Genomic DNA, 27,207 nt, shown 5'->3' with positions numbered 1-27,207 from the left:
ACAATGAATTTCCCTAGCATTTTTATCATGGCTAAAACTGATGATCTGATGAGTTATTCTGTACATACATATACACTATATTTAAAAAAGAAGTCTTGAATGACTACCTTAGAGTATTTTCATTTGAATAATGAAATAAATTAGAAAATCACTATTAGTTTATTCCAGAAAATTATAACACACATTTTGAAGCCTACCGATGCCAGTGATGCACCTCTGAGCGAGGGACCAGCCAACGGCACCTGGTTCCCACGCGTTCTCACACAACGGGTTTGGGAAACCTCTCTTCTGAGTCTTCTAAGGAAAGCACTGCACACTTTTTAGCCCACAGAGTGATCATGTAAAGAGGAAGCCAATGATAGTAACTGAAACATCCTTAGTTTTTTATACTGAGCATCTCTTGAAAATACTTGGCTTCTAAGAATTCTTCCCTGGGCTCCTGCACCGTCTCCCAGTCCAGTCCTGCCACCAACCTCCAAATCTGACTTCTGTATAATCTATTTGCATCTGCTTAAAATCTCTTAGTCGCTCACTATGAGAAAAAGTCCAATCTTACATACATGGCAAGAATACCTCCGAGATACCTGGTCCTTGTCCACCACCCCAGTGTTATTTTTTTCCACTTCCTACCTAGTTCTTAATATGAAACAAAACAAATAAAAACTTTGTATCCTCAGAATCACCTAAAATACTTGTTAGAATTCAGATTGCTGGGCTCACCCCTGGAGTTTCTGATTCAATAGGTTTAGAGGGAAGTTTGTGAATGATATCTCTATACTTCCAGATCAAGATGATATTCCTGGTCCAGTGACCACATTTCATGAACCACTATTCTAGGAACACGTGACTGTTATTAATGCTGCCTTCCTATACATATCATTATATTCCCCTGTCTTAGTTAGGACAACTTTTCTCCACTGTATATATATAAAAAAAATTCCCTTCAAGCCCAGCTTGGGAAATACCAGTTTCATCATCTGTAAAAATGGAATTAATAATTCCTACCTCATAGGTTTGTTATAAGATAATGTATAAAAATCAGTCAGCACATAGCCTAATGCAAAATAAGTATTTTTAAATGCTGGCTGTATTATTACTATTACTATTAATTATGTCTTTCTCCAAAAAGTCTTCTTTGAATCTTGAACTGAGATTAATGTTTCTGAATAAGATCTTTTTTCTGTCAAACAACTTACCACAGTATTTGGAAATTATCCATGGACTGCCTATTTTCCCTAATAGCTACACATTTACTGAAAATAGTGATTATCTTATTCCTCCTTGTGCCAGAGCACCTGGAACAGTGCCTGGAATATAGTAGGCAGGCAATACAGGTTAGTTGAAACATTAAATTGAATTTAGGAAACAAAATTGGAAGAAGAAAAGGAGGCATCCAGACTCTATGCCGTTTTTCTATTCCCCTCCAGTAAAAGTTAAAAAGGAGTATTTGTTTGTTTGGTTTGGTTTCAGTCTGGTTTAGGTGTCCTTGCATTTTCTCTTTCTACTATATCACATTCATTATCCAACCCTTTCAGTCTGGCTCCATGCCAGTTGTTCTTCTCAAAGCCACCAACAATTTCCATGCTATGAAATCCATGGTCACGTCTGTGTCTGCTCAGCAGACGACGTCACACCCTCCTCCTGGGGACCACACTTGACAACCTCTGCTCTAGCATTACCTCTTTTACTTCCTCGATCTCATTTACTGCAATCTGAAAATAATGTATTTATTTGCATGGAAACATTGTCTAAAAATCTTATTCATGACTTATGCCCAGCAGTCCCTGGCACTAATATTTTGAGTGAAGTTGATGACTCCTAGTTTCTTACTGGGGGTAACTAGATCTATGGCATGATGTCATCAATTGAAATAGGGAAAAAGAGGAGAAGAAATGGTTTTGCAGAAGAGAGAAGTTCAATTTGGAATTTGTTATAGTTGACTTTCCTGTAGACATCTCCAAGGAAATATCCAGAAGGTATGGGGATATCTAAATATGAGCTTCTCAGAGAGACTGAGGGGAAGACTGAGATTTTATAAACAAAAACAGTAAAAAAATGTATTGACAGGGAGTGGTGTATGTTTTAGTTTGACATGTTTTGTCATAGTCTTGATTTTGCCCCATTATTTCCAGTAAGGCCATTCATGAAATCTTTTCATTGATTTGAGGTGGGGAAGGTAAATTGAGCTTGTCCTGTTTTATCTTAAATATGCTCTCTAGTTTTCTAGGATAAAATAACATACACAATAAAAAAAAGTTCATGAGACATGCATAAGTGAAGGTAAACTTTGAATAATTTTTAAAGAGGGAAATCCTGACTTTATATGGCAGGAATGTTTTCACTTGCAAAACAGTTTTTTTTTTTAAGTAGTTCAATACCCCATTATGAATGCAAAGGACTTTTTATAATCATTTTTTGTTCTATATAACACATTATTATTCCAATTGTATAAATCTGGGAACGGAGATTGTGTTTATACAGCAGAAATAAATGAGGTGTGCTGTAGCAACATGAGTGAGTTTCCTCTTAAATTATCTGAATAGAATGCAGCTAACAAGGCCTGGCTGCCATTTTTTAACCTACACATATATACTCAAAGCACAGGGAACAGTAAATGTGTTGACACGGCTACACAAAATCCAATCAACCCATTAATTGCCAGAAATAACTCCACCAACCAGGTTGTTTTAATTGTGTAAAAGTACTGTCTGCCTTACTGGCTTATCCTTTGTATGAAACTGACAACTTCAGTGAAACTTCACAGTGTGTAAGTGCAGATGTGAGAAGTTATCCAGCAGATGTTACTCATTCTTTAATAACTCACTTTACATATGCGTCCAACTATATGGATATATTTGCTTTTGCTGTCAACTTATTTGTGTAAGGGATCTGATCAGATCTAATTGGAACAGTTCCAGAGATCCGCCTATTATATAAATGACGAGAGTAACTGTAACTCATTTAGGATAGACAGATTTTGAGAAGGAAAAAAACCAAGTACCTGAGGTCGCTCTCAGCTGCTGCTCCGTCAGGTCATCCTCACAGGTCCTGGCTCCCAAAGAAGCAGATTCTGCAGAGAATATCAGGGTGAAAGGTGTTCAGCTCTGCAGTCAAAGCCATTATCACAGGAACCCCAATTTGATTTTCAACGAGAAAAGCATCCAGTGGGGATCAGGGAAGTCTCAGGTACACCTTACGTTCTGCTGGGCAGTGGTTAGCAAGAGGAATTCAGACAGGGCTGCACTTAGATCGGATTCTCAATGATCAGCAACTCACAATGAACACAATACCGATTGAATATGGAAGCAGAAAAGGCTGGTTTTAATTTTTACCTTCTGGACATCTGGCCAAGCCTACATTATGGGTCTAGGTGTTATAATGGCAATGGCACATTACATGAATTATGAACATACTTTAACTTCTGTCGAAATAGCAAAAAAAAAAAAAATACAAAACACTCAATATATGGTAGCTGATGTGAGACCAAAGCCAAAAACAATCACTTAAGGAAACCTGAAGACTATGTCCAAGTCATCAATAAACTGGTATCTAGACTCTGGTTTTCTATTTGAGCTCCACAGGAGTGTGCCAACAATGGTCCGGTTTGCTAAACTCAACCCCAAACACAAATCATGACGTTCATCCAACTCCATGCTTCCTTTGTGTTCCCTGTTGTAGGGAAATCTAGAAAAAACAACTAGATCTCAGACAGCACCTTCAACACCTCATTCTTTCTCCCCACTGAGTCCTCACACACTCTTGGCTCCATTTTACAGTGGCCCCCGTCACGTGCATTCCTCTATGCCTTCGTTATCCTCTTTCCCGACAGTTTCCGTAGCCTCCACAGCAATTTCCCTGCCTTGAATTCCTTGTCCTTCCAATCGAATCTCTCACAATACCTCAAGAGGAATCCTTCAAGAATACAGAATGCTATGAGTACAAATCATGACTCTACCCCATTCTAGGTATGAGAACTTTGGTGTAGCACTTTATTTCTTTAAGGCTCAATCCCCTCATTTGTAAAATACAGCTATACTTGTCGAAATATCCAGCAATTGCAAGAGAAAACAATGCAAATGTGATATAGTCTTCCAAGAGAAAAAAGGCCAAGTCGTAGTGAGAGATAAAGAAAAGTGCTCACACAGTTCTTCCACTGATAAAGACATGCATATTTATCTAATATTTCTAGCAATAGCATCTCTGGTTGATTCTGAAGGCTTTAATTAAACAAATAATTAACCTTGAAAACAGAAGTGCACACCAAGGCACTATTATTGCATTTACTAATTGTTTTTCCTGCTGTGTACAAAACCTTTGGCCTTTGATGGTAATCTATTTAATATGTTGGTTTTTATTTATTTATTTAATTTTTAGAGAGAGAGATAGAAACATCGATGTGAGAGAGATACATCAATTGGTTCCCTCCTACACACCCCCTGCTGGGGATGGAGCCTGCGACCTGGCCATGTGCCCTGACTGGGAATCGAACCAGGACCTCTCAGTCTATGAAATGACACTCAATCCACGGAGCCACACCAGCCGGGCAGTGGTAATCTATTTAAAAATAATACAATCATTATAAATACTCAGTGCCCTCCCACCACCACCAAAAAACATTATGTTTTCTTCTAACTATTTCTTACATTTGTCTTGAAAGGAAAAATTTATCCTCAATCCTTGCTCATAAATCCAGCAATAACTTCCAAACAGATCACAGTATTGATGCCCATCCAATATGTCACTCAGGAAGTTCACCTTCTTCCTTGTGACCTCTCCTGTCTTTACACCTTAATCAATGTTGTTCCTTGTATTTTTGGAATGCCTTTGTTTTCTCATGTTAAACTCTTATTCTTCCCTCAAAACCCAAAGCAGTGTCACTTCCTTTATGCTCCCATAACAATTGGCTTATACATATGTGACAGGAATTAGTGTCTGTTTCTGGTGTACCTGAAAGAGCTTTTAATTTAGCATCCCAAGGCTTTGGGACACTTTATGAACTTCTCATTGAGATTCATCTGTTTTAGGATATAGGGTGTACATATGTTTCAACACTTACCATGATGTATCGAGGTAACTTTTTACATGATTCATGAATAGTTTCCCAATTAACTAGAGTTCCTCAGTAATTTTCATCTTCACAGATTCTCAGCTAAAGATAGAGTGAGGCATATCAGTCACCTATGACACTTTTATTCAAAATAGTAATCTACACCCTATAACCTGAAGCGGATGAATACCAAAGAGACACTAATTCTTGTCACATGCATGAATATATGTGTGAATAATTTCTTTCCTTTTTTTCTAGCAAAAAATAAACAATTTATCAAAGAACTCTTACTGTTACACACACACACACGCCAATCAATGTATTCAATGGACTTGTTCAAATAAGTTTCAGTAGTACTTCAGAGAACTAGACCAACTGACTGCTATTCTTATGAAAATAAAAATAAAACAATGACAACTTCCTAAGTTTGTATCTCTGCTAGGCAGTGGGATAGCTATCCATATAAAAACAGTCATGCATTTCTCACAATTAAATCATGACGAATTTATTAACTCTTATTTTACAACTCAGCAGACTGGAGCTCAGAGAGATTAAGGTAACCCACTCTGTTCCTAGGCCCCCAAGTGGGACCCTGAGGGAGCCTGGAATGAAACCAGGTGGCCTGGCATAAAAGTTTGTGAAATTTCTGAAGTGTGCAGTTGGAATAACACAATATTTAGGAGCCTAGAAAGGTTGCCTATCTTTGTGAAGGCCAGAAACCCAGTGGGAAAAGAAAAAAAAAAACAAAGCAACTGTTCACTAGTCCTGTGAAAATTCTGATATTTCGTAAAAGATTTACATCCCTCGCATATGAAATGTAACCAAATAATAGTTTGGTACCACATGGAAATCATTTCATTTGAGAGTGATTTAAGGAAATGTACAAAACGTCAAAACCAGAAACTGTTATTTAACCTTACAAATCAGGTCACGTGGCTCTGGAGCCAGCACCAATAAGAGTGATTTGTGCAAGTAATTTCATAGATGAATGTCGCTCAGTATGCCAGCGAATTATTTTTTCAGATCCTCAACAGTGATGCTCCTTTTATACAAATGATAAAATATTTTAATGAAGGAGCTTTTAGCTTATCAAACAAACTAGTTAACCTACACATTTCTGCTGGTATCAGATGAATTGTATAAAACCTGGCCATGACACACAGCATCTTTCAATACTGCCTTCTCATAATTGCTCTGTAATAACAAATCTGACCGCTGTTAACATGGTCTGTCCCTTTTGTGGGTGATTTAATTAGATTATTAATTTGTGTTCTCTAGCACCTGACCTTTCTGTTTTAATACTATTAAAAATAATACCACTGACAATTTATCCGTCATTCTACTCTCTTCTGTCAATTTGGTGATGATCAGAAATTTGAAAATGGCACCAAATTACTCTTTTTTGATTAACACAACGTGGGCTGCATTTTTCTGTGGAATAGTGTATCGATCATCGCCTTTGTCGTCATCCACAGCATCTTACAGGAGACTTGCTCCGTGCCAGGCGTGACTGATGCTCTTTCTGTGCATTGGGAACCCCCAAGCAACCAGTGGAGCTATGATCTGAACCCATGCAGCTTTATTTCAGAAATAATTCTCTTAACCACAACACCATATTGAGCCATATATTTAAAATCCTAAAAGTCGCTTTCCTCTTCATTCTGCAGTTATTCCTCATGTCCAGTTTTCTCATTTGGCCTGAATTCTGCTAACCACCCAGGCCCTCAGCTGAAACCAAATGGTTCCATCTCCCAAGACAATGCTTAACATCTAAATTTGGGGGGCTCCACTTCCCTTTCATTGATGAAAATGAAAGTTCTCAGAGCTCTCTCTCATCTCCTTGCACGGCAACAACCCCCCTCCCCCCATGAACTACCCATTTCATTTCTCCCCCTCCCCTTTCCCTTCCTTTATATGAATAATATTTATTCTGGTAAGTAAACTGATAACTTTCAGGCATCTAATCTTAGTTCAGAAACCTAGCTCTCATCTTCCAAATATCTTTTTTTTTTTCTCCTGCTAATTGGAATAATATTTTTTAAAAAAACAAAAAACAAAAAAAAACTTATAATCGTTACAAATCTGATGGTCAGGGAAAGATCTGAATTTTTATTTTATTAAACAATCTAGATACATAAACAGAATTCTAAGCTTAAGGATGTTTGTTGTGTTTTGGGAATAAATGTAATCTAATCTGAACTTGATGATTGCAAAAGCCATGTGCTTTTTATATTCTTATCAGCAAAATTTGGGAAGCATTTGGCACAAGTTCAGTAGAAAATGGAACTTTTAAAACAATGGGTGAATGTTTCAGCTGCCAAGTATTGTACTAGAGACAGCATTGCCTACAAACTTCCACATCTCACCCTCATCACTGACTTGTAAATGCATTAAACAATAAGGTGTGTATCACTATTTTTAGCAAAATGTTTAGCAAATAAAATAAAATATATATGGCCAAATAGAATAAAAAATTTAGCCAACTGGCCTAAAGTGATAAAGAAAAAAAAAAAATTCTGTATCTCAGGTAACATCCTTAGTTATACTTCATTTTCATCCTTTAAAAAAAAAAAGAAGCTCTGGCCAGTTTGGCTCAGTGGTAAGAGCGTCGGCCCATGGACCAAAAACTCACGGGTTCGATTCCGGTCAAGGGCACATGCCTCGGTTGCTGTTCAGTCCCCGGCCCTGGCCGGGGTCATGTGGGAGGCCACCAATAGTCACTTCGATGTTTCTCTCTCTCTTTCTCCCTCCCACTTTATCTGAAGATAAATGGAAAAAAAATGTCCTTGGGTGAGGATTAAAAAAAAGAAGAAGATGATGAGCCCAATTCTTACTTTTTAATTGGAGAAGACGACTAAATTCTAAAAGAGCCCACAAGTTTCAACAAGGCTCCTGGGTCCTCTTCATCTCCCTTGCGAGGCCCCTCCCACCTCCAGCACAGCTTTGTGACTCATCGTAGAGGATGTTTTACAGACTCTGAATACAAAACAGAGGATATTTGTAGCCTCTCATTTCCAAAATAATACATGACTGTTTGTTGGAAACCTGTTAGGTGCTAAGCATGTAATATGTATTTCATTACTCAATCCTTGCAGTACATCTATAACAGAAAAACCACTGCTTTTATGGAAGAGATGAGATAGCAGAGGTCAGACATTTTAAGTAATTTTTTCCAAAGGCACAGAGCAGCAGAGGTAGGATTTAGACTGAGTCTGTCTGGCTCCAAAGTGCTCTCTTCCCCTCTGAACAATGCTGCTTCCAGGCAGTCCCCAGGACTCCTGGGCCAGGAAATCTAAAAACAGTGGATTCCTACCCCCTACAATAACAAACAAACAAACAAAACAGCTCAAACTCCTTCCAACTAAATCCAAATCCACCCAATCCATCATAACAACATCAATATTTAGAAGAACACTTCAAATTCAACACGTATTACTATTTCAGCAGTTTACATTTTAATAAAGATCTCCGAACTTGCCTGTGCACTGCAGAAGCAAAATTTATTTTTAGATGAAGCAAGTTTGCAGTTAAAAAATGGTTTCAACTGGTCTTCTCCATCTTTTTCCTATGTGGATACAAAGAGTACTCTTTTAAAAAGCAGAGCAACTCAACATGCTACCAAATGGTTCTGAGTAACCAAGCAACATCATCTTTGCGGACCTGTGCATCTGGAGCACTTTTTCTTAAAGTATTTCTCCCAGGCTATAAGAGACTGGAGTGCATTGGATGCCCCAGTATCAATTATTAGAATGGGGCTGGATTTGTAATTTTTTTGTATTTTCTGAGAAAGTAAAGTTTTTTTGCCCTGCCCTGTCTGGTTTCACCCAGGAGTTATTTTTATATAGTAAAAGAGCAGTTACCTCCTGGGGCCCTTAGGCTAGGAATGTCTGATCACTACTTTCTGCTTCTTGAATCATCTATGACCTCAGTGTAATGAGACCTCAAAAGAATTTAATAAGTTCCTGATATCAATTAGTTTCAATAAATTACTCATACATCTTCTTAATGTCTCATATTTTAAAGTGCTCTTACTGAAATATTTTTTTCTCCAATTTACTAATTCCTAATACATTTCTCCATGTAAGAATCTGTTTTATTCCTGATAGTTCTGAAATTGAAAGATTGAACTTCTATTGTCATGATTTAGGAATAATATCATGTTCACATCTATCCACCAGTTGCCCAGTTATTGAGACTTAAGTCCTTATAGGATTCGTCACAATCTCCCTCTACATTCTCTACACAGATGGATCTTGAGAGCATCACGCCAAGTGAAATAAGTCAGACGGAAAAGGACAAGGACCATATGATGTCACTCATATGTGGGCTATAAAACAAAAAGCAACAAATGAACAAACAAAGCAAACAAACGCATAGACACAGACAACAGCATGGTGGTCACCGGAGGGAAAAGTGAGTGGGGGGAGGGTAAAGAGGAAAAAGGGGGTCAAATATAAGGGGACAGAAGGAAACTAGACTTCGATGGTGAGCACATGATAGAATATATAGATGTGATATTATAAAGTTGTACACCTGAAATTTATATAATATCACTAACCAATATTATCCAATAAATTTAGTTACAAAAAAAAAAAATGTTGAAAGCAGTTTTCATTCCCCAGCATGATGTGTTGGATTTGTTCGTCTGCTCATCAACACAGGAAGCACCTCTGTCCATACACAGCTCCCTCCTTCACCCAATCATAGCTTTTGTTCAGGTGGAGCACTGGCTGTTTATTTCAACCCTATGTTTTCTATCTCATAGCTACTTTTTAACCCATGAAAACCTCTACCTTCTTCTTCACAGTTACCAAATTTTGTGAATAGCCTCATTTAGGTAAAACTTCTTTTACAGTTATTTTTAAATAAAGAAAAAAATAGTGTTTATCTAGTTGTATGTCTTTATCACCATTCCTTTAAGTCTTTCAAAGACTTCTTACTAGGGTATCATTTGCCCTCAGGGCGGTTGCATTTCTTTGTCCCTGTCATCTTTTTGGTTTTTGGAAGCCCCTATAATTGCTCTTACAGTTTCACCTGGAAGACCTCTGCCCTGCTGGGTACCTCCCCTAAGCCAGCATTGTTTTTCAATTAGTGCAACAATTAGAGAGTTGAATGGGGTTTACAACTTTTTCAAAAATGTGTTCTGTGATCTGTAATGATTTCGCAATTCCCGTGGTTTTATTTCAATCACATCCAGTTACCTGAGCATACTTCTTGGCAATCGTTATCCATGAAACCGTGGAGAACCAGAGCAAGACATCGGGATTACAATCATGCTCAATTTTTTTAACTATTTCAGATTCATTTCCTTTGCTTGAAATTTTGAGCAATCAAAGAGAAAAGGTGAGCCATCCGTAATATAAAATTGCCACTTCAGCTATAGTTATCTGGCCCTTCGAAAGCCAGTGTGTTCAAACAACTATTTCATGGAGAATATTGACTAATTTTATGCATATCTTTATGCTGGGAGAAAAAAAACAAGCATTTACTTAAGAACCAAATACACTCGAGCTCAAGTTGCACCACTTTCTAGCTATTTGACAAGGCAAGTTAGTTAGCCCCGCTGAAGCTCAGGACCGTATATTTGAAAATGGAAACAAAAATACCCAGATTTCAGGGTGCAATAAAGTTAATTTAAAAAGGTATCTAGTGCTGAATAAATAGTAATTGTACTCATACAATCCTACTGTGGCTTGGGTCTCTCCTGCCGAATACAAGTTATTCAAAGAAAGTTTGGTATTCTGGCTTTTTAAATTATACTTATATGCAATCTGTACCCTGTCTGTCAGTTAAGTTTGTATTTTAAGCCTTTAAAATATCACTATTATTTGTGTAGATATTTTGGAAATAGCAAATGTTAATGGGACTAAACATAGGCTTCCTAAGCAGTTTGAAAGTTGTTTTTTAATCCCTAAGCAAATTTTACATAGGCCACAATAAAACTGGTCCATGAACCAAGTTCTAAAGACTGTCCAGTCCACACTGGTTTGGTCACTTACAAAAGTTACAGTGAAGAAGATGAACTCTGAGGACTGGCAGCGATAGACACATTCACCTTCAATTTCTCTGGCAAGAGAGGGATCCCCCCGCTGACCCCCACCAGCAGCCTCTATTAAGAGAAAAACTTGAGAAGTCACAAACAATCTTAGAAGATGTGGGACTGCAAATGTGGCAGTCTCCAAAACTCGAAATGTGTCCATTTATACAAAAACATTGGATTTGAGTCATTTTCTAGATTATTCCTTAGGTCCAGTCACGGTGAACCACAGACAATATTTTAGAGCGTTCACAGAGGCAAGTGAATGGAAAATAAATGTATGACATAGAAATTAAAACTCTGGCTTTGATAAGTGTAGATTTAAACTGATCTGTTGCTCCCTTGGGGCCAGTCTTCTCATCTGCAAAATGGGGATGAAATGATCTCCTCTGTTGCTGCACCAAGTTGTTGTACGGATGAAAAGTGAGTTATCCCCACCTCCAGGTGACCATGCACACCCAGGAAATGCAATCTTTGCATCACACTTTCTAAATATTTAATGTCTTAAATATGCTGACATGAAACCTACCACTGCTACTTATAATAAACTATTCTATGTAGTTTTATATATATGCCGGGGAAATGCTTGCTTCCCATGTGCAGGCTTATTTATTTTGTGAATTATATACGGCCATAAAAGAAAATCCTCAGATGACTAGATCGATTCTTTTTATCAACACTATAATTGTCGAAATAAATTTACCATTAACCTAAGACGCAGAAAAGTTTCCTAAATTATATGTAAAGAATCCTTGGATTTTTCGCTGTTTGGCATTTTCTACCTTTCACCACTTTAAGAAAGGTCAAATTTATATAGTCATATACCCCAAATTACACTTATGAGAATTGACCTAGGCAATGATGGATACAAACATAAGTGAAATAAATCTGGAGAGGGAAAGTTAGTGAAAGTATGCTTAGCCCCAGAAAAGGAAGATTAGAAAGGCTAGGTTGGAGCCAAGAGTGAAAAATGTACTGCTGGAACCTGCTCTGAATTTTCAAGACAATACTTATGCATACCCATGAAATGTTTATTTAATAAATCATTCATTAATGAGCAAACAGATTGATGAGATTTGGCACATTGCTTTCTTTGGACTAGTATTAGCAGCAGAAAAAAATGGTTTCTGAGACATGGCCAATTTTTTTCTCTCCTTTGCCTGAATGCTAACATTGGGAAAGGATCCCTTGATTCTGACAGAGTGAGAGTTGTAAGCAGGGGATGCCATGATCAAATTAGCATCTTTGGGAAGATGGACTAGAGGAGGAGTTTTGTTATAAAAAAGAAAAAAGAGGGCACTGAAACAGTCATTGTACTCCAGTCTGTTACTGTCTAGGAGAAAGCCCGGATCGAGGAAGAACAGTGATTCCACTGGAGAGAAAAAGGAATGTTAAAAAGTCTAAGGTTGGGGTGAGAGAAAAAATGATAAGCTCAACTTTGGACATGAATTAGAGCACAGCTGTTCAGTAAACATTTAATTTTATGGAACTAGATCTTGGAAGAGAAGTCTGAGTTGAATATATCTGGAAGCAGTAATAACTAATACTTGTGAGTAAATGACACTTCTCCGGATAAAAACATAGAGTGTGGAAGTTGAGGGCTGAGGACAGGAAACTCTAGGGAAGCAAAATTGAGAAGTAAGTGGCTGTAAAGATTACTGATAAAGGGTAATGACAGAGAACAAAGAGGTAGGCACAGGACCCTGGAGGGACTGGTGAAACAGTGGGAAAAGGAAAAGAATGTTTCCAGAAGTTTGAGGGACAAGTGTGAAATCACATGGAGGGGTCAAGTACATAAGGCACTGGCGATATTGTGGGAGGTAATGGTGGCTTGGACCAAAGAGGTGGTAGAGTAACTGATGTATATTTAAAGGAGGAGTAGATAAGACTTAACAATGAGTTTAATGAGAAAAGAGAGATAACAAGCAGAATAAAAAATGATCCCAGTGTTTTTGTGCCCAAGAAATCAGAAAAATGGAGATGCCATTTACTGAGATGAGGAAAAAGAGGTGGAACAAGGGAAGGAAGAGAAGGTTTGCATTTGTAGTTTAGAACACACATCAAGTAAAGGTGTCAAGTGGCATGTATGGGATGAGGGCAGAGGGGGAGAGAGATGGAAGGAAGAAAGGAAGGAAGGGAAGAAGGAAGGGGGATTTGGCCCACGACCTGGACCAGGAATTGAACTGGTGAACTCTTGGTGCGTGGGTCAACGCTCAACCACTGAACCACACCACCCGGCAGTTGTATGGCCCTTTTAAAATTCCCTATGGGGAATGCTTCCTCTTCATTGCCTGCACTGGGTTGGAACACTCCCTCTGTTCTCTTCCCAGATAAGAAGAAACCAGTGATGATTGTGCAAGAATCGCCATTGAAGTAGAAGATCAAGAGAGAATGGGGTGTGGAAAGCCCAGTGAAAGAGATATTTCAAAAAAGAAGGAAGAAGTCAACATGTTGAAATTTACTGGTTGGTCTAGTCAAATGAGGACTAGGAAACTAGTCATTAGATTTGCCAAAGAACAGGTTCTCAGAGTCCTTGATGGAAGCTTCCTCAGTGGAGTTTTCAGGGCAAACACCCCTTGTGGGGATAAAAGAGAATGAAAGTGAAGGAGAGATGTCAAATGTAGACAATTCTTTGGGGAGTTTTGCTATGAAAAGAAGGATCAGAGAAGCACGGCAGTATGTGGAGGTGGATGTAGGTAGCATCATGGCAGGGTTTTACAAGTGGGGTGATGTAGAGAATGTGGGTATGATGATGGGAATGAGCTAGTGGTGAGGGAACAATTAATGATGCAGAAGAGTGAGGCTGTGACCGATGGCAGAGGACAGACATGAGTGTGGATTTCTAAAGCGTGGTGGAAATGAGGATGGAAGTCAAATGATCACAGAAGCCCCCAGAGTCAGTCTAGGACTTACCGACCTCTCAGAAGTTGGAGACTATCAGGATCATGAGGGGAATCGGGAGGAGGGTTCAGGAGTATGAAGGACAGAGGAGAGTAACTGGGCAAAGAAGGTCAGAGAGCAGGACCCACTTTGCTTTAGCACATAAAAATATTGCTGTTGTCTTCCTTGTGATATACAATGACAGAGATGGTTTTGGCTGAGTCGTGACTGGACTAGCCATCCTATCTAGCTATGAGCCAAGACCACTGCTTTGTCACTGTAGATATTATGGAGGTCACATGAGCAATTAGACTATATCAACAAAGATAAAAAACTTTGCATAATATAAACTATTCCCCATTAAACTCTTCAATTGCGTTCTATGTCAATACTACCACATTATATTTTTAATAATGTTTCAAAATTCGATAAAAAACTTAACATCTGATGCACATGGCACATGCATTTTGAGATTTTGGTACAAGATGACAAAACGGTCTCGAAAATGTGTGGTGATTTGGATGGTTCATTGTTATGACTCACTAGATGAAGTGGCTCCTGATCATCACTAACGCAAAAGGCGACCTAGAAGCTGAGATCATGTTGCCATAAATATCTCATGATTAAAACAAACAAAATATAATTCTGCAAAAAATAATATATTACTATTCTAAAATACAGAGTAGCAAATAGTAGGAAAAAAACCTGAACTTTAATAAATGTAGAAAGTTCACAAATGATGACCAGAATTCAAATACCAAAAGGCACACAATAAACAAAAGCCAGAAATAATGGTTACATCAAGAAAATAAAAATTACGTTGGTGGGACTGCGAGGAAAATACAGGGATAAGAAATCTGGTGGTAGAGAACATGAATAATAAAAGTAATGTATTTCTCTTTTTATCTCACTTCTACAAACTATAAATAAAAACATCTCAAATAAAAAAATAAAGCCAAAACAAAACAAAGCCAAAATCTCTACTGTGATCATTTTAGCCAAATACAGAAATCTGTTTTTGAGGATTCTTTATAACATTGACAATACTGAGGATGTAGAAAGAAGAGACATATCTATTTGGTCCAATAAAATACACACTATCAGCATAAATTACATCTTTCATATGGCTAATTTTTATCATCTGTCCTAAACACTGTACTTCTGGTTACCCTGGTCCTCACATCTGTCCTCCCGAGGCAACAGCTAACCTGTTGCCTCAAATACTCTAGAACTCTATTTCCAGAGTGAAGAAAACTGGCCTCTAATTTGCAGGAGCTACTTGGAAGTGTGCAGATCTGTCTTCCTTTTGCAGCTACACTACGAATTGTTGAGAATTATCTCTCTATTCACAAAATTAGATTGTAAGTGGGCAAGACCAAGTGGAATCAATTTCTTTTGTTCCATTTCTGCACCCCACTTCCTATGCCGTGCCCTCGAAAGGATTGCTGGGTATCAATGGACTGGTGTTGGGCCCTCTGTTTTCCTCCCTTTTTTTTTTAAATAGATATTATTTTTTTAATTAATTTATTTATTTTTTATCCTCACCCGAGGACATTTTTCCATTTTTTGATCAGCTAGAGTGGGAGGGAGAGAGAGGAAGAGATAGAGAGAGAGAAACATCGACGTGAAAGGGACACATCGAGTGGCTGCCACCCGCACGACCAACCAGGGCCAGGGACAAACTACAATCGAGGTACATGCCCTTAGTGGGAACCGAACCCTGGTCTCTCTGGACCATAGGCCGACACTCTAACCACTGAGCAAACCAGCCAGGGGTTTTTTCCTCCCTTTTGCCAAATGCACAGAGGAATCTGTTTTGTCCTGAAAATAGGAACAAATGAATCTCCCCTTATCGAGCTCCAACAAAATGTCACCAACAATGACTGTTTCACTTCACCTGTGAACGGGTCAGCTCATGACCTAGTTCTGGGTTTGTTTCCATTCACGTATTCAGTGAGCATTTATTGAATACTTACTATGTGCCAGGCAACGTTGACAGTCACATTATGAAAGTACAATAGAACTGTTTGGTGATATTTCAGTGTAATCGATCGTTTTCACTTCGAAAGATACACAAATGTCCTGAACTTGCATTGTTCCACATTCCATGAAATAGTTTCTTCTATACTTAGCATAAATGACATTAACAGGCTAATGTCAACGTAAGCTCTAAATGTTTATATATATATATACAGTGAATAGAGAGATAATTCTCAACAATTTGCAGTGTAGCTGCAAAAGGAAGACAGATCTGCACACTTCCAAGCAACTCCATATATACCATATATATAACATGGTTTTTATCAAAACTACAAAAGCCTCTTTAAAATCATGATGAAAAATGACTACCTTTTTGCTGGTTCAAAAAAAGAACCCCAACTTTATGAACACATTATGTCCTCTGCCTACTCATCACTTAAAGCATCACATCTGAAAGGGGCAAAGTCATGCTTCACCTTCAGAACCCAGGCTTTTCCCTAACCCCAGCCCACCAGCCCACGTAGCTGAGAGGCTGCGACAGTCACTAAGCTTTGGAACTTGAGCGGAAACCTTGACTCCTTCCTTGCTTATATTTACTTAGTACGTTTGCTCAGTGAACTTATTTTTGATACTGTTTTCTATTTACTATTTTATGTTCCTTCTGTAATAGCCCTTTAAAGGTGACACCACAGTGATTGGCTTTGAATGACTTCCTGCCTCCACGTCCCACCAACATTACCCCTCTTACATATGGCTGCCCATCCTGTTTCCCAAACACCTCTCCAGTGATGATGTCTTACACTCAAAAGCTTTGGTACCTTCGGATTTTCTGTCTCATCAGATCTGAACGTCCTTGCTTAGCTTTCAAAGCCTTCCATAGTCTCAATCACTGAATTTTTGTCCCCTAAATTTTTGTCGACCTACACGGTTATTCTTAGGCTCTCTGTTTAGTTTCTCGCTTCTCAACACAATCTTATTTTTATTCATCCCTGAGTCTGAATCATATCATTTCCCCTCTTAACCCTAGGCCCATACCTAAATAAAGAGATGCAGAGACAAAATATAAAACTTGATTTCAGATCCCAATCCTACGCATTCTTCATGTCCTAAAAGCTGCCTAACGATAAACCGCACACACCCAATGCTCCTCTAAACAGTCTGAACTTAATGAAGTGCCCTAAAGTATCATAATTTACCCAGCTTATTATGTCAAGTACATCGAGTCTGTCTTCCAGGCAGCTTCTAAAGTCCTTAAGGGCAGGGAACTTTCATCCTTCTGTCTCTCAGACCCCAGGCACCCTGAGATACCCAGAGCTCTTGGCAATGGACCTGTCACCAATCATGATAGCAAAGGAGCAGAATCTTCCAGGTAATAGAGTCTCTTTCTCCATTTCATTCTGACTCGGATTCCAGTGGATTCATCAGATGTCTGTCACATCTACTATTAGATGCAAGTATTTGGTATTCTCTCTCCAAGGTCAGAGAGTTTCAAATCTTGTTGAAACAGGCTAAAGAGGGGGACATTCTTTGAGACCTATGCCAGCTTTGCTAGCAAGCTTTCTTCCTTCTCACATACCGCTGTTAACACCTTGTAGAAATGGCTCACTCTCCACTGGTTTCCTTTCGCTAGTCCCTTTTTGTGACCACCCTATAAATACAGAAGTCTTATGCATTTAATTCTTCGAAGTCCAAGTGCATTCTTGTTTGAAACAAAAGGTCTAGAGCATGAAATAAGAGTGTACAACTATTGCAAAATGGCCATAAAATCACCTCCCCACACTGCCCTTGAGAACCATGGTCAAGGACGATGTGTCTGAGGGCTGAGACAGATTGTCAGCGTGACTTTTAATTTTATGAACTATGACGGCTTGGACAAGAAAATACCTGCAAAGGGTCAACACCATTCCTGTACATGGGAAGAAGACTGAGTGTGAAAATACTGCTTTGAACAGGCTTAAAGAAAAGTACCCTATGAGCAAATGCCAACAGTATTTTCTCAATTTCTTTCCTTTAAAGGGGCTTTTCTTTCTTTTTAAGTGAGGAAATTGCAGTTAAAAATTATTTTATAGCCCTTAAAATGAAAACATTTGCCTATTAAGCTCTAACGACCTACAATATTCTATCTGTAAAGCATCATTTGGCCCCCTGCTGTTTCATTTAACTTTAGCTGAACCTTTTTTTATTGCTTCCTAATCTACCCTAATTTGCCTAAATCCCTTATTTGCCATTTCTCAAACTGTTTGTTTACATCTCCCTGGAAATGTGTAACAATAACAAAGTGCTTTAAGGACTGGAAATAATGATTGATTTAGACACATCATTTTACTTCACAGCAAAAGACATTCAAATGAGCACACATTCCCCCAGAGCCCATTGGGTGACAAGGGCCATATCTGGCTAGAAGACACTAAGATGAAAACAACTTTTGCTGCCTTCCAGGAGCTAGAATCTGAAGGATGGGACATACGCGAAATAAGCCAGTCAGAGAAAGACCAATATCACATGACCTCACTTATATGTGGAATCTAATGAACACAATAAGCTGATGAATAAAATAGAACCAGAGGCATGGAAACATGGAAGAGACTGACAGACCTCAGAGGAAAGGTGGTGGTGGTGGGGAGGAGAAATTAACCAAAGAATTTACATGAATATATGCATAGCCAACAGAAACAGACAACAGGGTGATGAAGGCCTGGGTTGGGGCGGGAACCGGGTGGTCGGGGCAAAGGGGGGCATCTGTAGAAACCACCACCACTACTTGGGAAGAGATATGCTAGGCAGAAAGCAGGAGCCAATCATTCTTGACATAGAAAAGCACAGAACAAAGATCTCTACCAGAGAAAGAAGCATGAATGCACAAGGTGTCTTATTCTATGCTGCGCCATCAACATTTTTTTTCTGATTCGGAGAAACATTTTATAGACAGATGACCGAAGACAATGATCAGGTTTTCAAATCTTTCATTCAGAAGACGACAAAGATACCAGCATGATGCTGAACTGAGAATCAGCCCCTCGGGTAGAGCGGACTTAGCTTCGTAACCCTGAACAAGTCAGGAAAGCACTGAGGGGCCTTCTCCTCCGCTCTCAACTGAGAGGCTGGACCCATGAGTGTTAAGCATCCTTCTGGCTTCCCCACTATCTGAACATCTGCAATTACAAAGGCTGAGAAGAAGACCTCATAAGTCTGGATGATAATTCACCTTTACCTCAACTAAGTTCTGTGTGCCTCTATTTTTACCACCCTCTCTTTACACATTCTCTTTCACATTATGAGCCCTTTGATCCCTGTGTGTATGTATGTATGTATGTATGTATGTATTTATTTATTTTTTATCCTCACTGGAGGACATTTTTCCATTTTTTTTGTTGTTGTTGTTATTCAGATAGAGTGGGAGGGAAAGAGAGAGAGAGAAACATTGATGTGAAAGGGACACATCCAGTGGTTGCCACCTGCACGACCAACCAGGGCCGGGGACAAAACGCAACCGAGGTACGTGCCCTTAGTGGGAACCGAACCCAGGTCTCTCTGGCACGGATCGACTCTCTAACCGCTGAGCCAAACTGGTCAGGGCCCTTTGATCCCTTTATATTTGACTAAACCTTCATGCTTTTTCAAGGATACAGGGTGGGCAAAAGTAGGTTTACAGTTGTTCATATGAACAAGAATTCAATAATTAATGAATAAACTCTGCATTTCGTGTACTCACCACTGTAAACCTACTTTTCCCACTGTGCTCACATCCGGCACCTCCAGGGCTCTAAGCCCACACGCTAACCCTCCCCAGCGGGTGTTCACGGAGCCACACACCACTTTCGGACTCACTCATTTCCTGTCACTGTACTTCCTGCTTAGCTCCACGCTCCTCCTCTTTCCTGTCTTCCTAGAGGAAGCAGATACTTCATTCTCTGGCCCGTCTCTACCCCTTTCTTGGTTACACATTTTTTGGAGATGAGCGAAGTGGCTGTGCTCTGGCTGAGTGTTTGAAGCCTGCGGAGCAGAACCACAGCGGTGACTCTGTAGACTCCTCCTCCCACGTGACAGGAAAACTCCAGGTTCCTGAGATTTTTCTTCAAAAGTACGATGTCCCCAGCAGCTCTTAAGTGAGCAGCTTGCACCAGGGCAAAGACAGTCCACCACGCAGCCAGGATGCCTGGGAGGTCCCCAGCGCCCAAGGGAGTGGTCAGAGGGGCCTTTCTGGGGGATGTTACACACACGGCCGTGCCAGAGAGCGTGGCTCTGTCTTCAGAAACAAAAATGTTACGTACCACTCAAACTACGTGTTACCAGTTTTCTTCCAGGGTTTTCAGAGAACAGCATTGATGTTGAGGAATATTAACAACCTAGTGGAAGCTATGGATGTCCTTCCTAGAAAAAGGCACCTACGGATAATTTCACAGACAACCACAGGGGACATGGAACTCCCAGGCCCTGGGCTCCCAGGGGAGCACGCTGTGTGCAAAGGACCTCCCTAAGCTCTTCTGTGGGTGCCACATAACTCTGAGCAAAGCAATCTATGGATTCCTTATTATCACATCAATGTAGAAAACCAGGGGTTAAGTTGTCTAATTGAAACAGTCACATCTTTTTAGTCACATCTTTTTAGTCACATCTTTAGTCACATCTTTTTAACATTAAAGACAATGTTAGAGAAAAAGAATATGAGTTCTCCATCACAGTGTTCTGAAAAATAATACTTCAACGAGAAATTGAACTGCAAAAGCGCTGGACTTGGTCAGGAGCACACGAAGCAGTCAGCGGTCACTGACTGACGCCACCTTTTTCTGGTGACTTTGTCACTTACTCTGTATGAGTAGAAGCACATAAATAAATAAATAAATAAATAAATAAATAAGGGTGAATGCCAAACCTCATGGGCATGGTCACATAAAGACAAATGGGCTAACCATTAACATAAAAACCAAACAGATCTCCTCTTCAAAAAGATTGATTGTATTTTGTACAATACAAAGTCTGAAAGGAATTAACTGATTTTTTAAAAAACAAATCATCAAATATTTTAGAATTATATGCCTGCATATTTGCCAGAAATGTTACCCGTAGAGCCTAGAAGCACTAATGGACCTCTCTAAACACTTAACTAAATCCTTAGGTAGAAATCCTGGCCGGTGTAGCTCAGTTGGTTGGGTGTCATTTCCTGCACCGGGTTGGATTCCTGGGAGGCAGGTCCTGTCTCCAGTAGGGAGCATGCAGGAGGCAGCCAATCAATGTTTCACTCTTACATGGATGCTTTTTTCTCTCTCCCTCTCCTTTCCCTTCTCTCCAAAATAAATAAAAATATTGTAAAAATAAGTGAATAAATAAATCTTTAGGTAGAAAAGGGTTTATTAAATATTGAATGAATAACAATAACTTACAAATGTCACCCAGAGGATCCAATGTTTCTGTGTCATGGCTGATATTAGGCATAATTTTGATCATTTGAGTTCTAGATAAATAATATTTTCAAGGTGGCATTAAAACGACAGTATATAAAGCAGCTTCATAAAGTGTAAGATGTAGTCTACAAAAAAGTGGAAAAAAATTTATTTGAAAACCAAACTTATAAAGATGGGAAGACTAAAGAGAATTCCACTTGGTTTTTAAATAAAGTTGATTTCAGATGTCCTTTTTCATTCCCCGAGTCAACCATACATTTTATCACCGAAATACCTAAGAGAAGTATGGAAACACAGAGAGATGGTGATATTTTTGGCCTACCAACTTTTGTAATGTTCTTTTTACTTCGAATAAACTTGTAAATGTTCTCAATAAAAAAAATTGTTACGAGATGTGACTGAAGGAGAAAAATGCTTTAGAAGAGTCTGGTGAAATAACAAAATAGAATGGATTGAAACTTTATAGTATTATTTCGAATCGTCTTGAGATGGCTAAGAAACAAATCAGTTCTCTCCCCACCTCCCCTACCCCTGACCCTGCCAATGAATCTGAAAGTCAAGACTTTTCTTATAAAACACAAAACCATACAAATAAACTTATCAGGAAACTGATTTTTAGAATTTTTACTTTTATTTGTATAGGATACTGATGGTGCTAAAGACCCTGAGACCATGGGGCAGTTTAAAAATTAAACTTTTTAAAGATATACATTTTTAATTGATTTTTAGAGAGAGAGGAAGGGAGAGGGAGAAAGAGATAGCAATATTGATGTGAGAGAAAACCATTGATCAGTTGCCTCCTGCATGCCTCCTACTAGGGATGGAGACCGCAACCTAGGCATGTGCCCTGACCAGGAATCAAACCAGTGATCGTTTGGTGCACAGGTCAATGCTCAGCCACTGAGCCACACCAGCCCAGCTAAATATTAAACTTTTAAACATCACAACAGTACGTAATCCTTACCCACAAACACCACCTTTGCCTTATACATTCATAATAATATTTGCCATTTGCAAATATGTCAATAAAGCTTAGTTGGTTCTTGGGAACATTAATCAGATTAAAAGCCATCAATTTTTCTTAGAAAAAGCACACATTTTGCCTATATTTGTAAATTCCACTAACATGTCATATAGAGAAAAACACATTTGTTCACATGCTGTTTACCACTAATTTATTAATTTCCCTACAACTTATTTGGAACCTAAAAAATAGAACTCTTTTCTTTTAACTCACTCAAGTTAAAAGAAGGAGATAATGCTTAAAATACCATCGAACTTTGAAGGTACACAAGAAATAAATATCTATGAGTATTTTACTAATATGAATGAAAAAATATGTTTTCCTCCAAAGTGTACTCTGTTTCTCAAATTCGACTTAGTATCACCTAATGCTATCACTGTATGCAAAGTTCAAAATATTCGTTTATCAACCATTCTTAGACTGAAATACAACAACAAAATCATGCCTGTTCCTCATTAGCCAGTATGAACTGAACTCAGAGTTCCCAGTAAGGTTCAGAGTGCACCACCAACTAGTTACAAGCCTAAAAGTTTCCCGATCCCCACCCCAGGTATCACAAGCTGGATTCCCAGGCCTCCGTGGCATTCCTGGAAACATCTGCAAAAGAATCGAACATTCTTGATAAATGAGGTAAGTGAGAGCATTTACTTCATTAGATTTCTAAAGCATAGTTATTAACTCCTACAGCAAATAAACTGAAAATGTTATACCAAGATGCAAGCGTGTGAGGGGACTTCATGTTTTCCTTTAGAAGTTGATGCCTTCGACCGTGCGTACTCAGGGCAGTTTTAAACACGATTCTGTTCTTGTTTGACTCAAATATAAGCTCAGGCTAAAAATAATCAACCCATAAAATTAAGCCTTTCTGTGACTTTAAAGTAATGGAAATATGTGCATTCTTGATATGAACTGTTTTTCCCTCTGTTGTAACATTTTACAAAGATTCCAAAATACAGTATACAGCCATGTGTAGCTATGTATACATTTCCACAGCCTAATGCAGGGGGGCACCTCGTTCTATGTTTATCCGGATCATCTGCTTGGGTTTCTCTCCTGCCAGACCACGTCTGGGGTTTCCAGCGGGTCAGTGACAGCATACACCTCCGTGCTATTATTTATGCACGGAAGGCCAAACCAAATGTCTGGGTGGGTCTCCAAAGACATAAAACCCGTCGTTTTTTTTCCATCCACAGGACCCAATTACATTTAAATAAACCAACTCCTGGTAAAAGATTGGCTCCGACTGAAAATACCACGCAACCACAGACACTGAAATTAAATCACAGTCGTAAGTTTAGAAGCCACCAACATATTGTTAAAAATAGCCTTTAGTACATCTTTGAGGACGCAGACACAGGCCAGTAATGCACACTGGTAATGAGAAGAAACTTCTCCATTTCTTTCTGTGAGGTGCATCCTTCACTGAACTTTCCTGATCTATAAAAGTTTTCTGTCTCAGACTAAATGTGCAAAAACACCAGCGGCTGCTCTGAGGACTCCTTCCCTTGCAGAGGCAGAAAAACGGTCATGCGCTGCTCGGGCCGGAAATGGATGAGTCCCTTTGGCTGGGACCTGACAGATGTAGGAGAGTCCTCGGCTGTGAGGTGGGCCGGAAATGGATGAGTCCCTTTGGCTGGGACCTGACAGATGTAGGAGAGTCCTCGGCTGTGAGGTGGGGGTGAGGCTGTAGTCTCTTGGTCAGTTGAAAGGTTGCATTCAATGTAAATGATAGGACTGTTCCTTAGATATATACTCCTTTCAGCCAGGTGACAGGCAAGCAGAATGGGGTGCTCATTCAAGATGGCCTGGTGGTGGCTGCCCGGGTAGGGGAGGAAGCCAGGCAGCCATGAACAATTATAACTGCCATCTCTGAAGGATGGAGAGGAAGGAAGGAAATATTTTTATATCAAACCATATTAAATTTCCTTTTTAAAGTGCCTCTATGTATTTCTCTTTCCAATTTATATGAAAAAGTATTAGTTTTAAAACTACAGCAGAACTGGCTGTAAATATCGCAGTAACAATTGTTCTTTTATTAAATATTTATTGAAATGAATTCCTGTGCTTTCTCGTTTTTCTTCTCTGGTTCCAATATTTATTTACAGCTGATTATTAACATCTGCCAGTATAACAGTTTCATCCATACAGAAGCCGAAGGGTACAAGAAGTCACACACACCCTTCTAACGTGACCTGTAGTTAGACAGAAAACAGTTTCCCAGTCACCGCTTGGCTTCCTGTCTGTGACCTCTGAAAAGCATTGGAGGCCAGGGTTAATGGCCTTTCCAATCTCTGTGATAAGAATTCATTTTGTTCTATTACCAGCAGTTATCGGAGGAGCCTGCTGCATCACTTCAGCAGGGTTCAATCAATGAGAGGACCTAATGAAGTAACCAGCTGTAGCTCTATTTCCCTGGCCAGCTCTATCAGACAAATAAGAGCTATCAGTCACATCTTAAGGCTGATCCCAGACGCAGCGTGTTCGCAGGCTGCACTCGTAGGCACGTGAACTGAGGACACCCCACCACTTCCCTGCAATCTCTCCTGTCCACGGGGCTGCCCTAACCCTGAAAATGGAACGGGGTGAGCTCTGAGGTGTTGTATGAAGAAGTCAATAATGCAAGATTAAATTTGCAGAATAGTGGGTTTATACTAACAGAAAAAGTATACTTGGAGAGCATCACACCTCAGACTCCTGGCTCAGCTATCCTCAAGCATTTACACTTTAGGTTGGTATTTTTCAATCTTCAAAGGGGGGGGAAGGGATAAGTATTGTTATTTTCATGTTTATCACTTTTATCAATATTTTAAGTTTAAAGGCAGGACTTGAATTTTGGCTAAGCTTTCAGGACCAAACTATAATTATGGTAGATTATTACTTTTGAGTCAAATATCAGTCAATGTAACACTATATATTAACTGGGAATATTTCGTATTAGCTAGTATCATGGAAATCACACAAAAACCTGTAAGTTACTGTAAAACTCTATTATTTATAATTTTAAAATTTTAAATTAATAATGTCATTCTTCTCTAATTCAAAGAGCATTTATTAATAGATGCTATTTTCACACATCTAGATTTTAAGAGAGAAAATAATCAAAACCTTGCACCTTTAATTAGCGGCCTCATAAATGTATTGACTCTGATTAGGAGTCCTGTTCAAAAAGGAACCCTTTTGTGGAAAGGGGCGCTGATGACGACTCTACAATTTTTAGACTCTTTCTCAGGCAAATACTGAATGGCTCATAGGAAGCTATGAATAGAACATTCATATTTGCTGACATGTTGAAAGCCACAAGTACCTTAGTTTACTTTATTAGGTTAATCAAGATGAATTCGTGTAATATAATTTGTATTCCTTTAACTTGGTTGCTCTCTTTGTCAATTCAAAAGGGGGGAAAAAGCCTGGCTATTTACTGTTATGCTAAAAAGATGATGTCTAAGGAAAGGTACACGATTTAAAAGTACCCGCTAGCTTTGTACTTGATAAGCATGTTCACACAGGCAAGAATACTTTATTTCATTAGAAGTGGATTTTTATTCAAACAACATCACTAATGTATTCTGACATAAAAGTACCAAAGACTCTAAGTCTAAATGTCCTTCAATTTGTATGGGTATGTCCCATTGCTTTCTTTTTCAAATTGCAATCATGGAGATGTTCAAGGAAAATGGTTCCTATCACTGCATCAGATTATCTTTTCATCTCAAACCTTTGGAGATGTAAATAAAAGATTAAGGTGCAATAGCTCAGAGACTAAATGTAACAGAAAAAAACAACAGTGGTGGTATTTAGGAAAACAGGTGTGCCGTGTGTGTGTGTGTGTGTGTGTGTGTGTGTGTAAGATCCCTAGAGTTGTAATTAGCTAGGTATGTGGTGTGAAAAAGACTGAAATATCTTCGCTGCATATGCAAACAGATAAGAATATGCCTAGCAGGCATTTTGGGAACATCTGTCAATTTTTTATAGAACATACTGATTGTGGGCTATTGATTGCATTTAAACAAAGTTGTTGCAAAAAAAAAAAAAAATCAGCTAACAATTCGTGTAGAAAGGGCCAATCAATATTTAAATGACTCACTTTATTGATTTAAAATTAACTTTCAATTAAGAGATCCATAGGACTCTTAACTGCGACACTTATCCATTCAAGAGAAAATAAAGGTACATTTATCGATACACTTAAACAGCAGTGGCTGGTTTTCTATCGATTCAGTCATTTGCGCTCGGATTCGTTAGCGTCATCAGCCTTTAACTCGCTTACTAGGTCTTTGCAGAGTCCAACCCTGCAAGATGTAGGAATGCGCAAAACAACACAAAGAGAGGATAGACATTTAAACAGAATTAAAAGATATAGGAAAAGGTAAGTCAACCTTACACTTCCTTTTGTTCTTTTTTTCCTTTGCGTATTCTGGAAGGAAGCTTGTTGAGATTATTGGGGTGATTGTTAGATAAAGGAGCCTTTTAAAAGGCTGTTTTCTTTCCAAAGCAAGTGGTTTGGATATGCTATATTTTGTGTTGTGAAACTGTAAGCGAAATATTTGAACAATTGACTAGTAAAAGCTTCGTTGGCTTATATTGACAAACATGGTCACCAACTTGCATATACTGGTTATATTATAATCAATGGCAGCTAAAAACACAATTTATAGAATTTTAGAAAGACAATGACTGTATTTCCCGTTGGAAATACTGCTTGTGCATGTTTAAGGCCATATTTATTCCACAGTATGGCAAGGAAATCACACGAGGCTGTGCTTTGTAATTTTGATGATTAGCCAGATATTACATTTTAGAATTAATCTTAGCAGGGTTTTCAGGAAAATTAATCTGA

The 27,207-nt window shown here is 38.8% G+C and overlaps 1 protein-coding gene across 1 annotated transcript in view; it reads right to left on the bottom strand.

Annotated features, from left to right (window-relative positions):
- ZFHX4 (zinc finger homeobox 4) overlaps positions 1–27,207 on the bottom strand; it is a 177,856-nt gene that overhangs the window by 26,663 nt on the left and 123,986 nt on the right. Inside the window, exon 5 of the mRNA XM_036264369.1 lies at positions 3,002–3,070. Coding sequence (XP_036120262.1) covers positions 3,002–3,070 — 69 coding nt within the window. The remainder of the gene's footprint in view (positions 1–3,001; positions 3,071–27,207) is intronic.

Source organism: Molossus molossus, unplaced genomic scaffold (assembly GCF_014108415.1).
Source record: "Molossus molossus isolate mMolMol1 unplaced genomic scaffold, mMolMol1.p scaffold_m16_p_16, whole genome shotgun sequence".
Lineage (NCBI taxonomy): Eukaryota > Metazoa > Chordata > Mammalia > Chiroptera > Molossidae > Molossus > Molossus molossus.
This window is presented reverse-complemented; position numbering and strand designations above follow the sequence as displayed.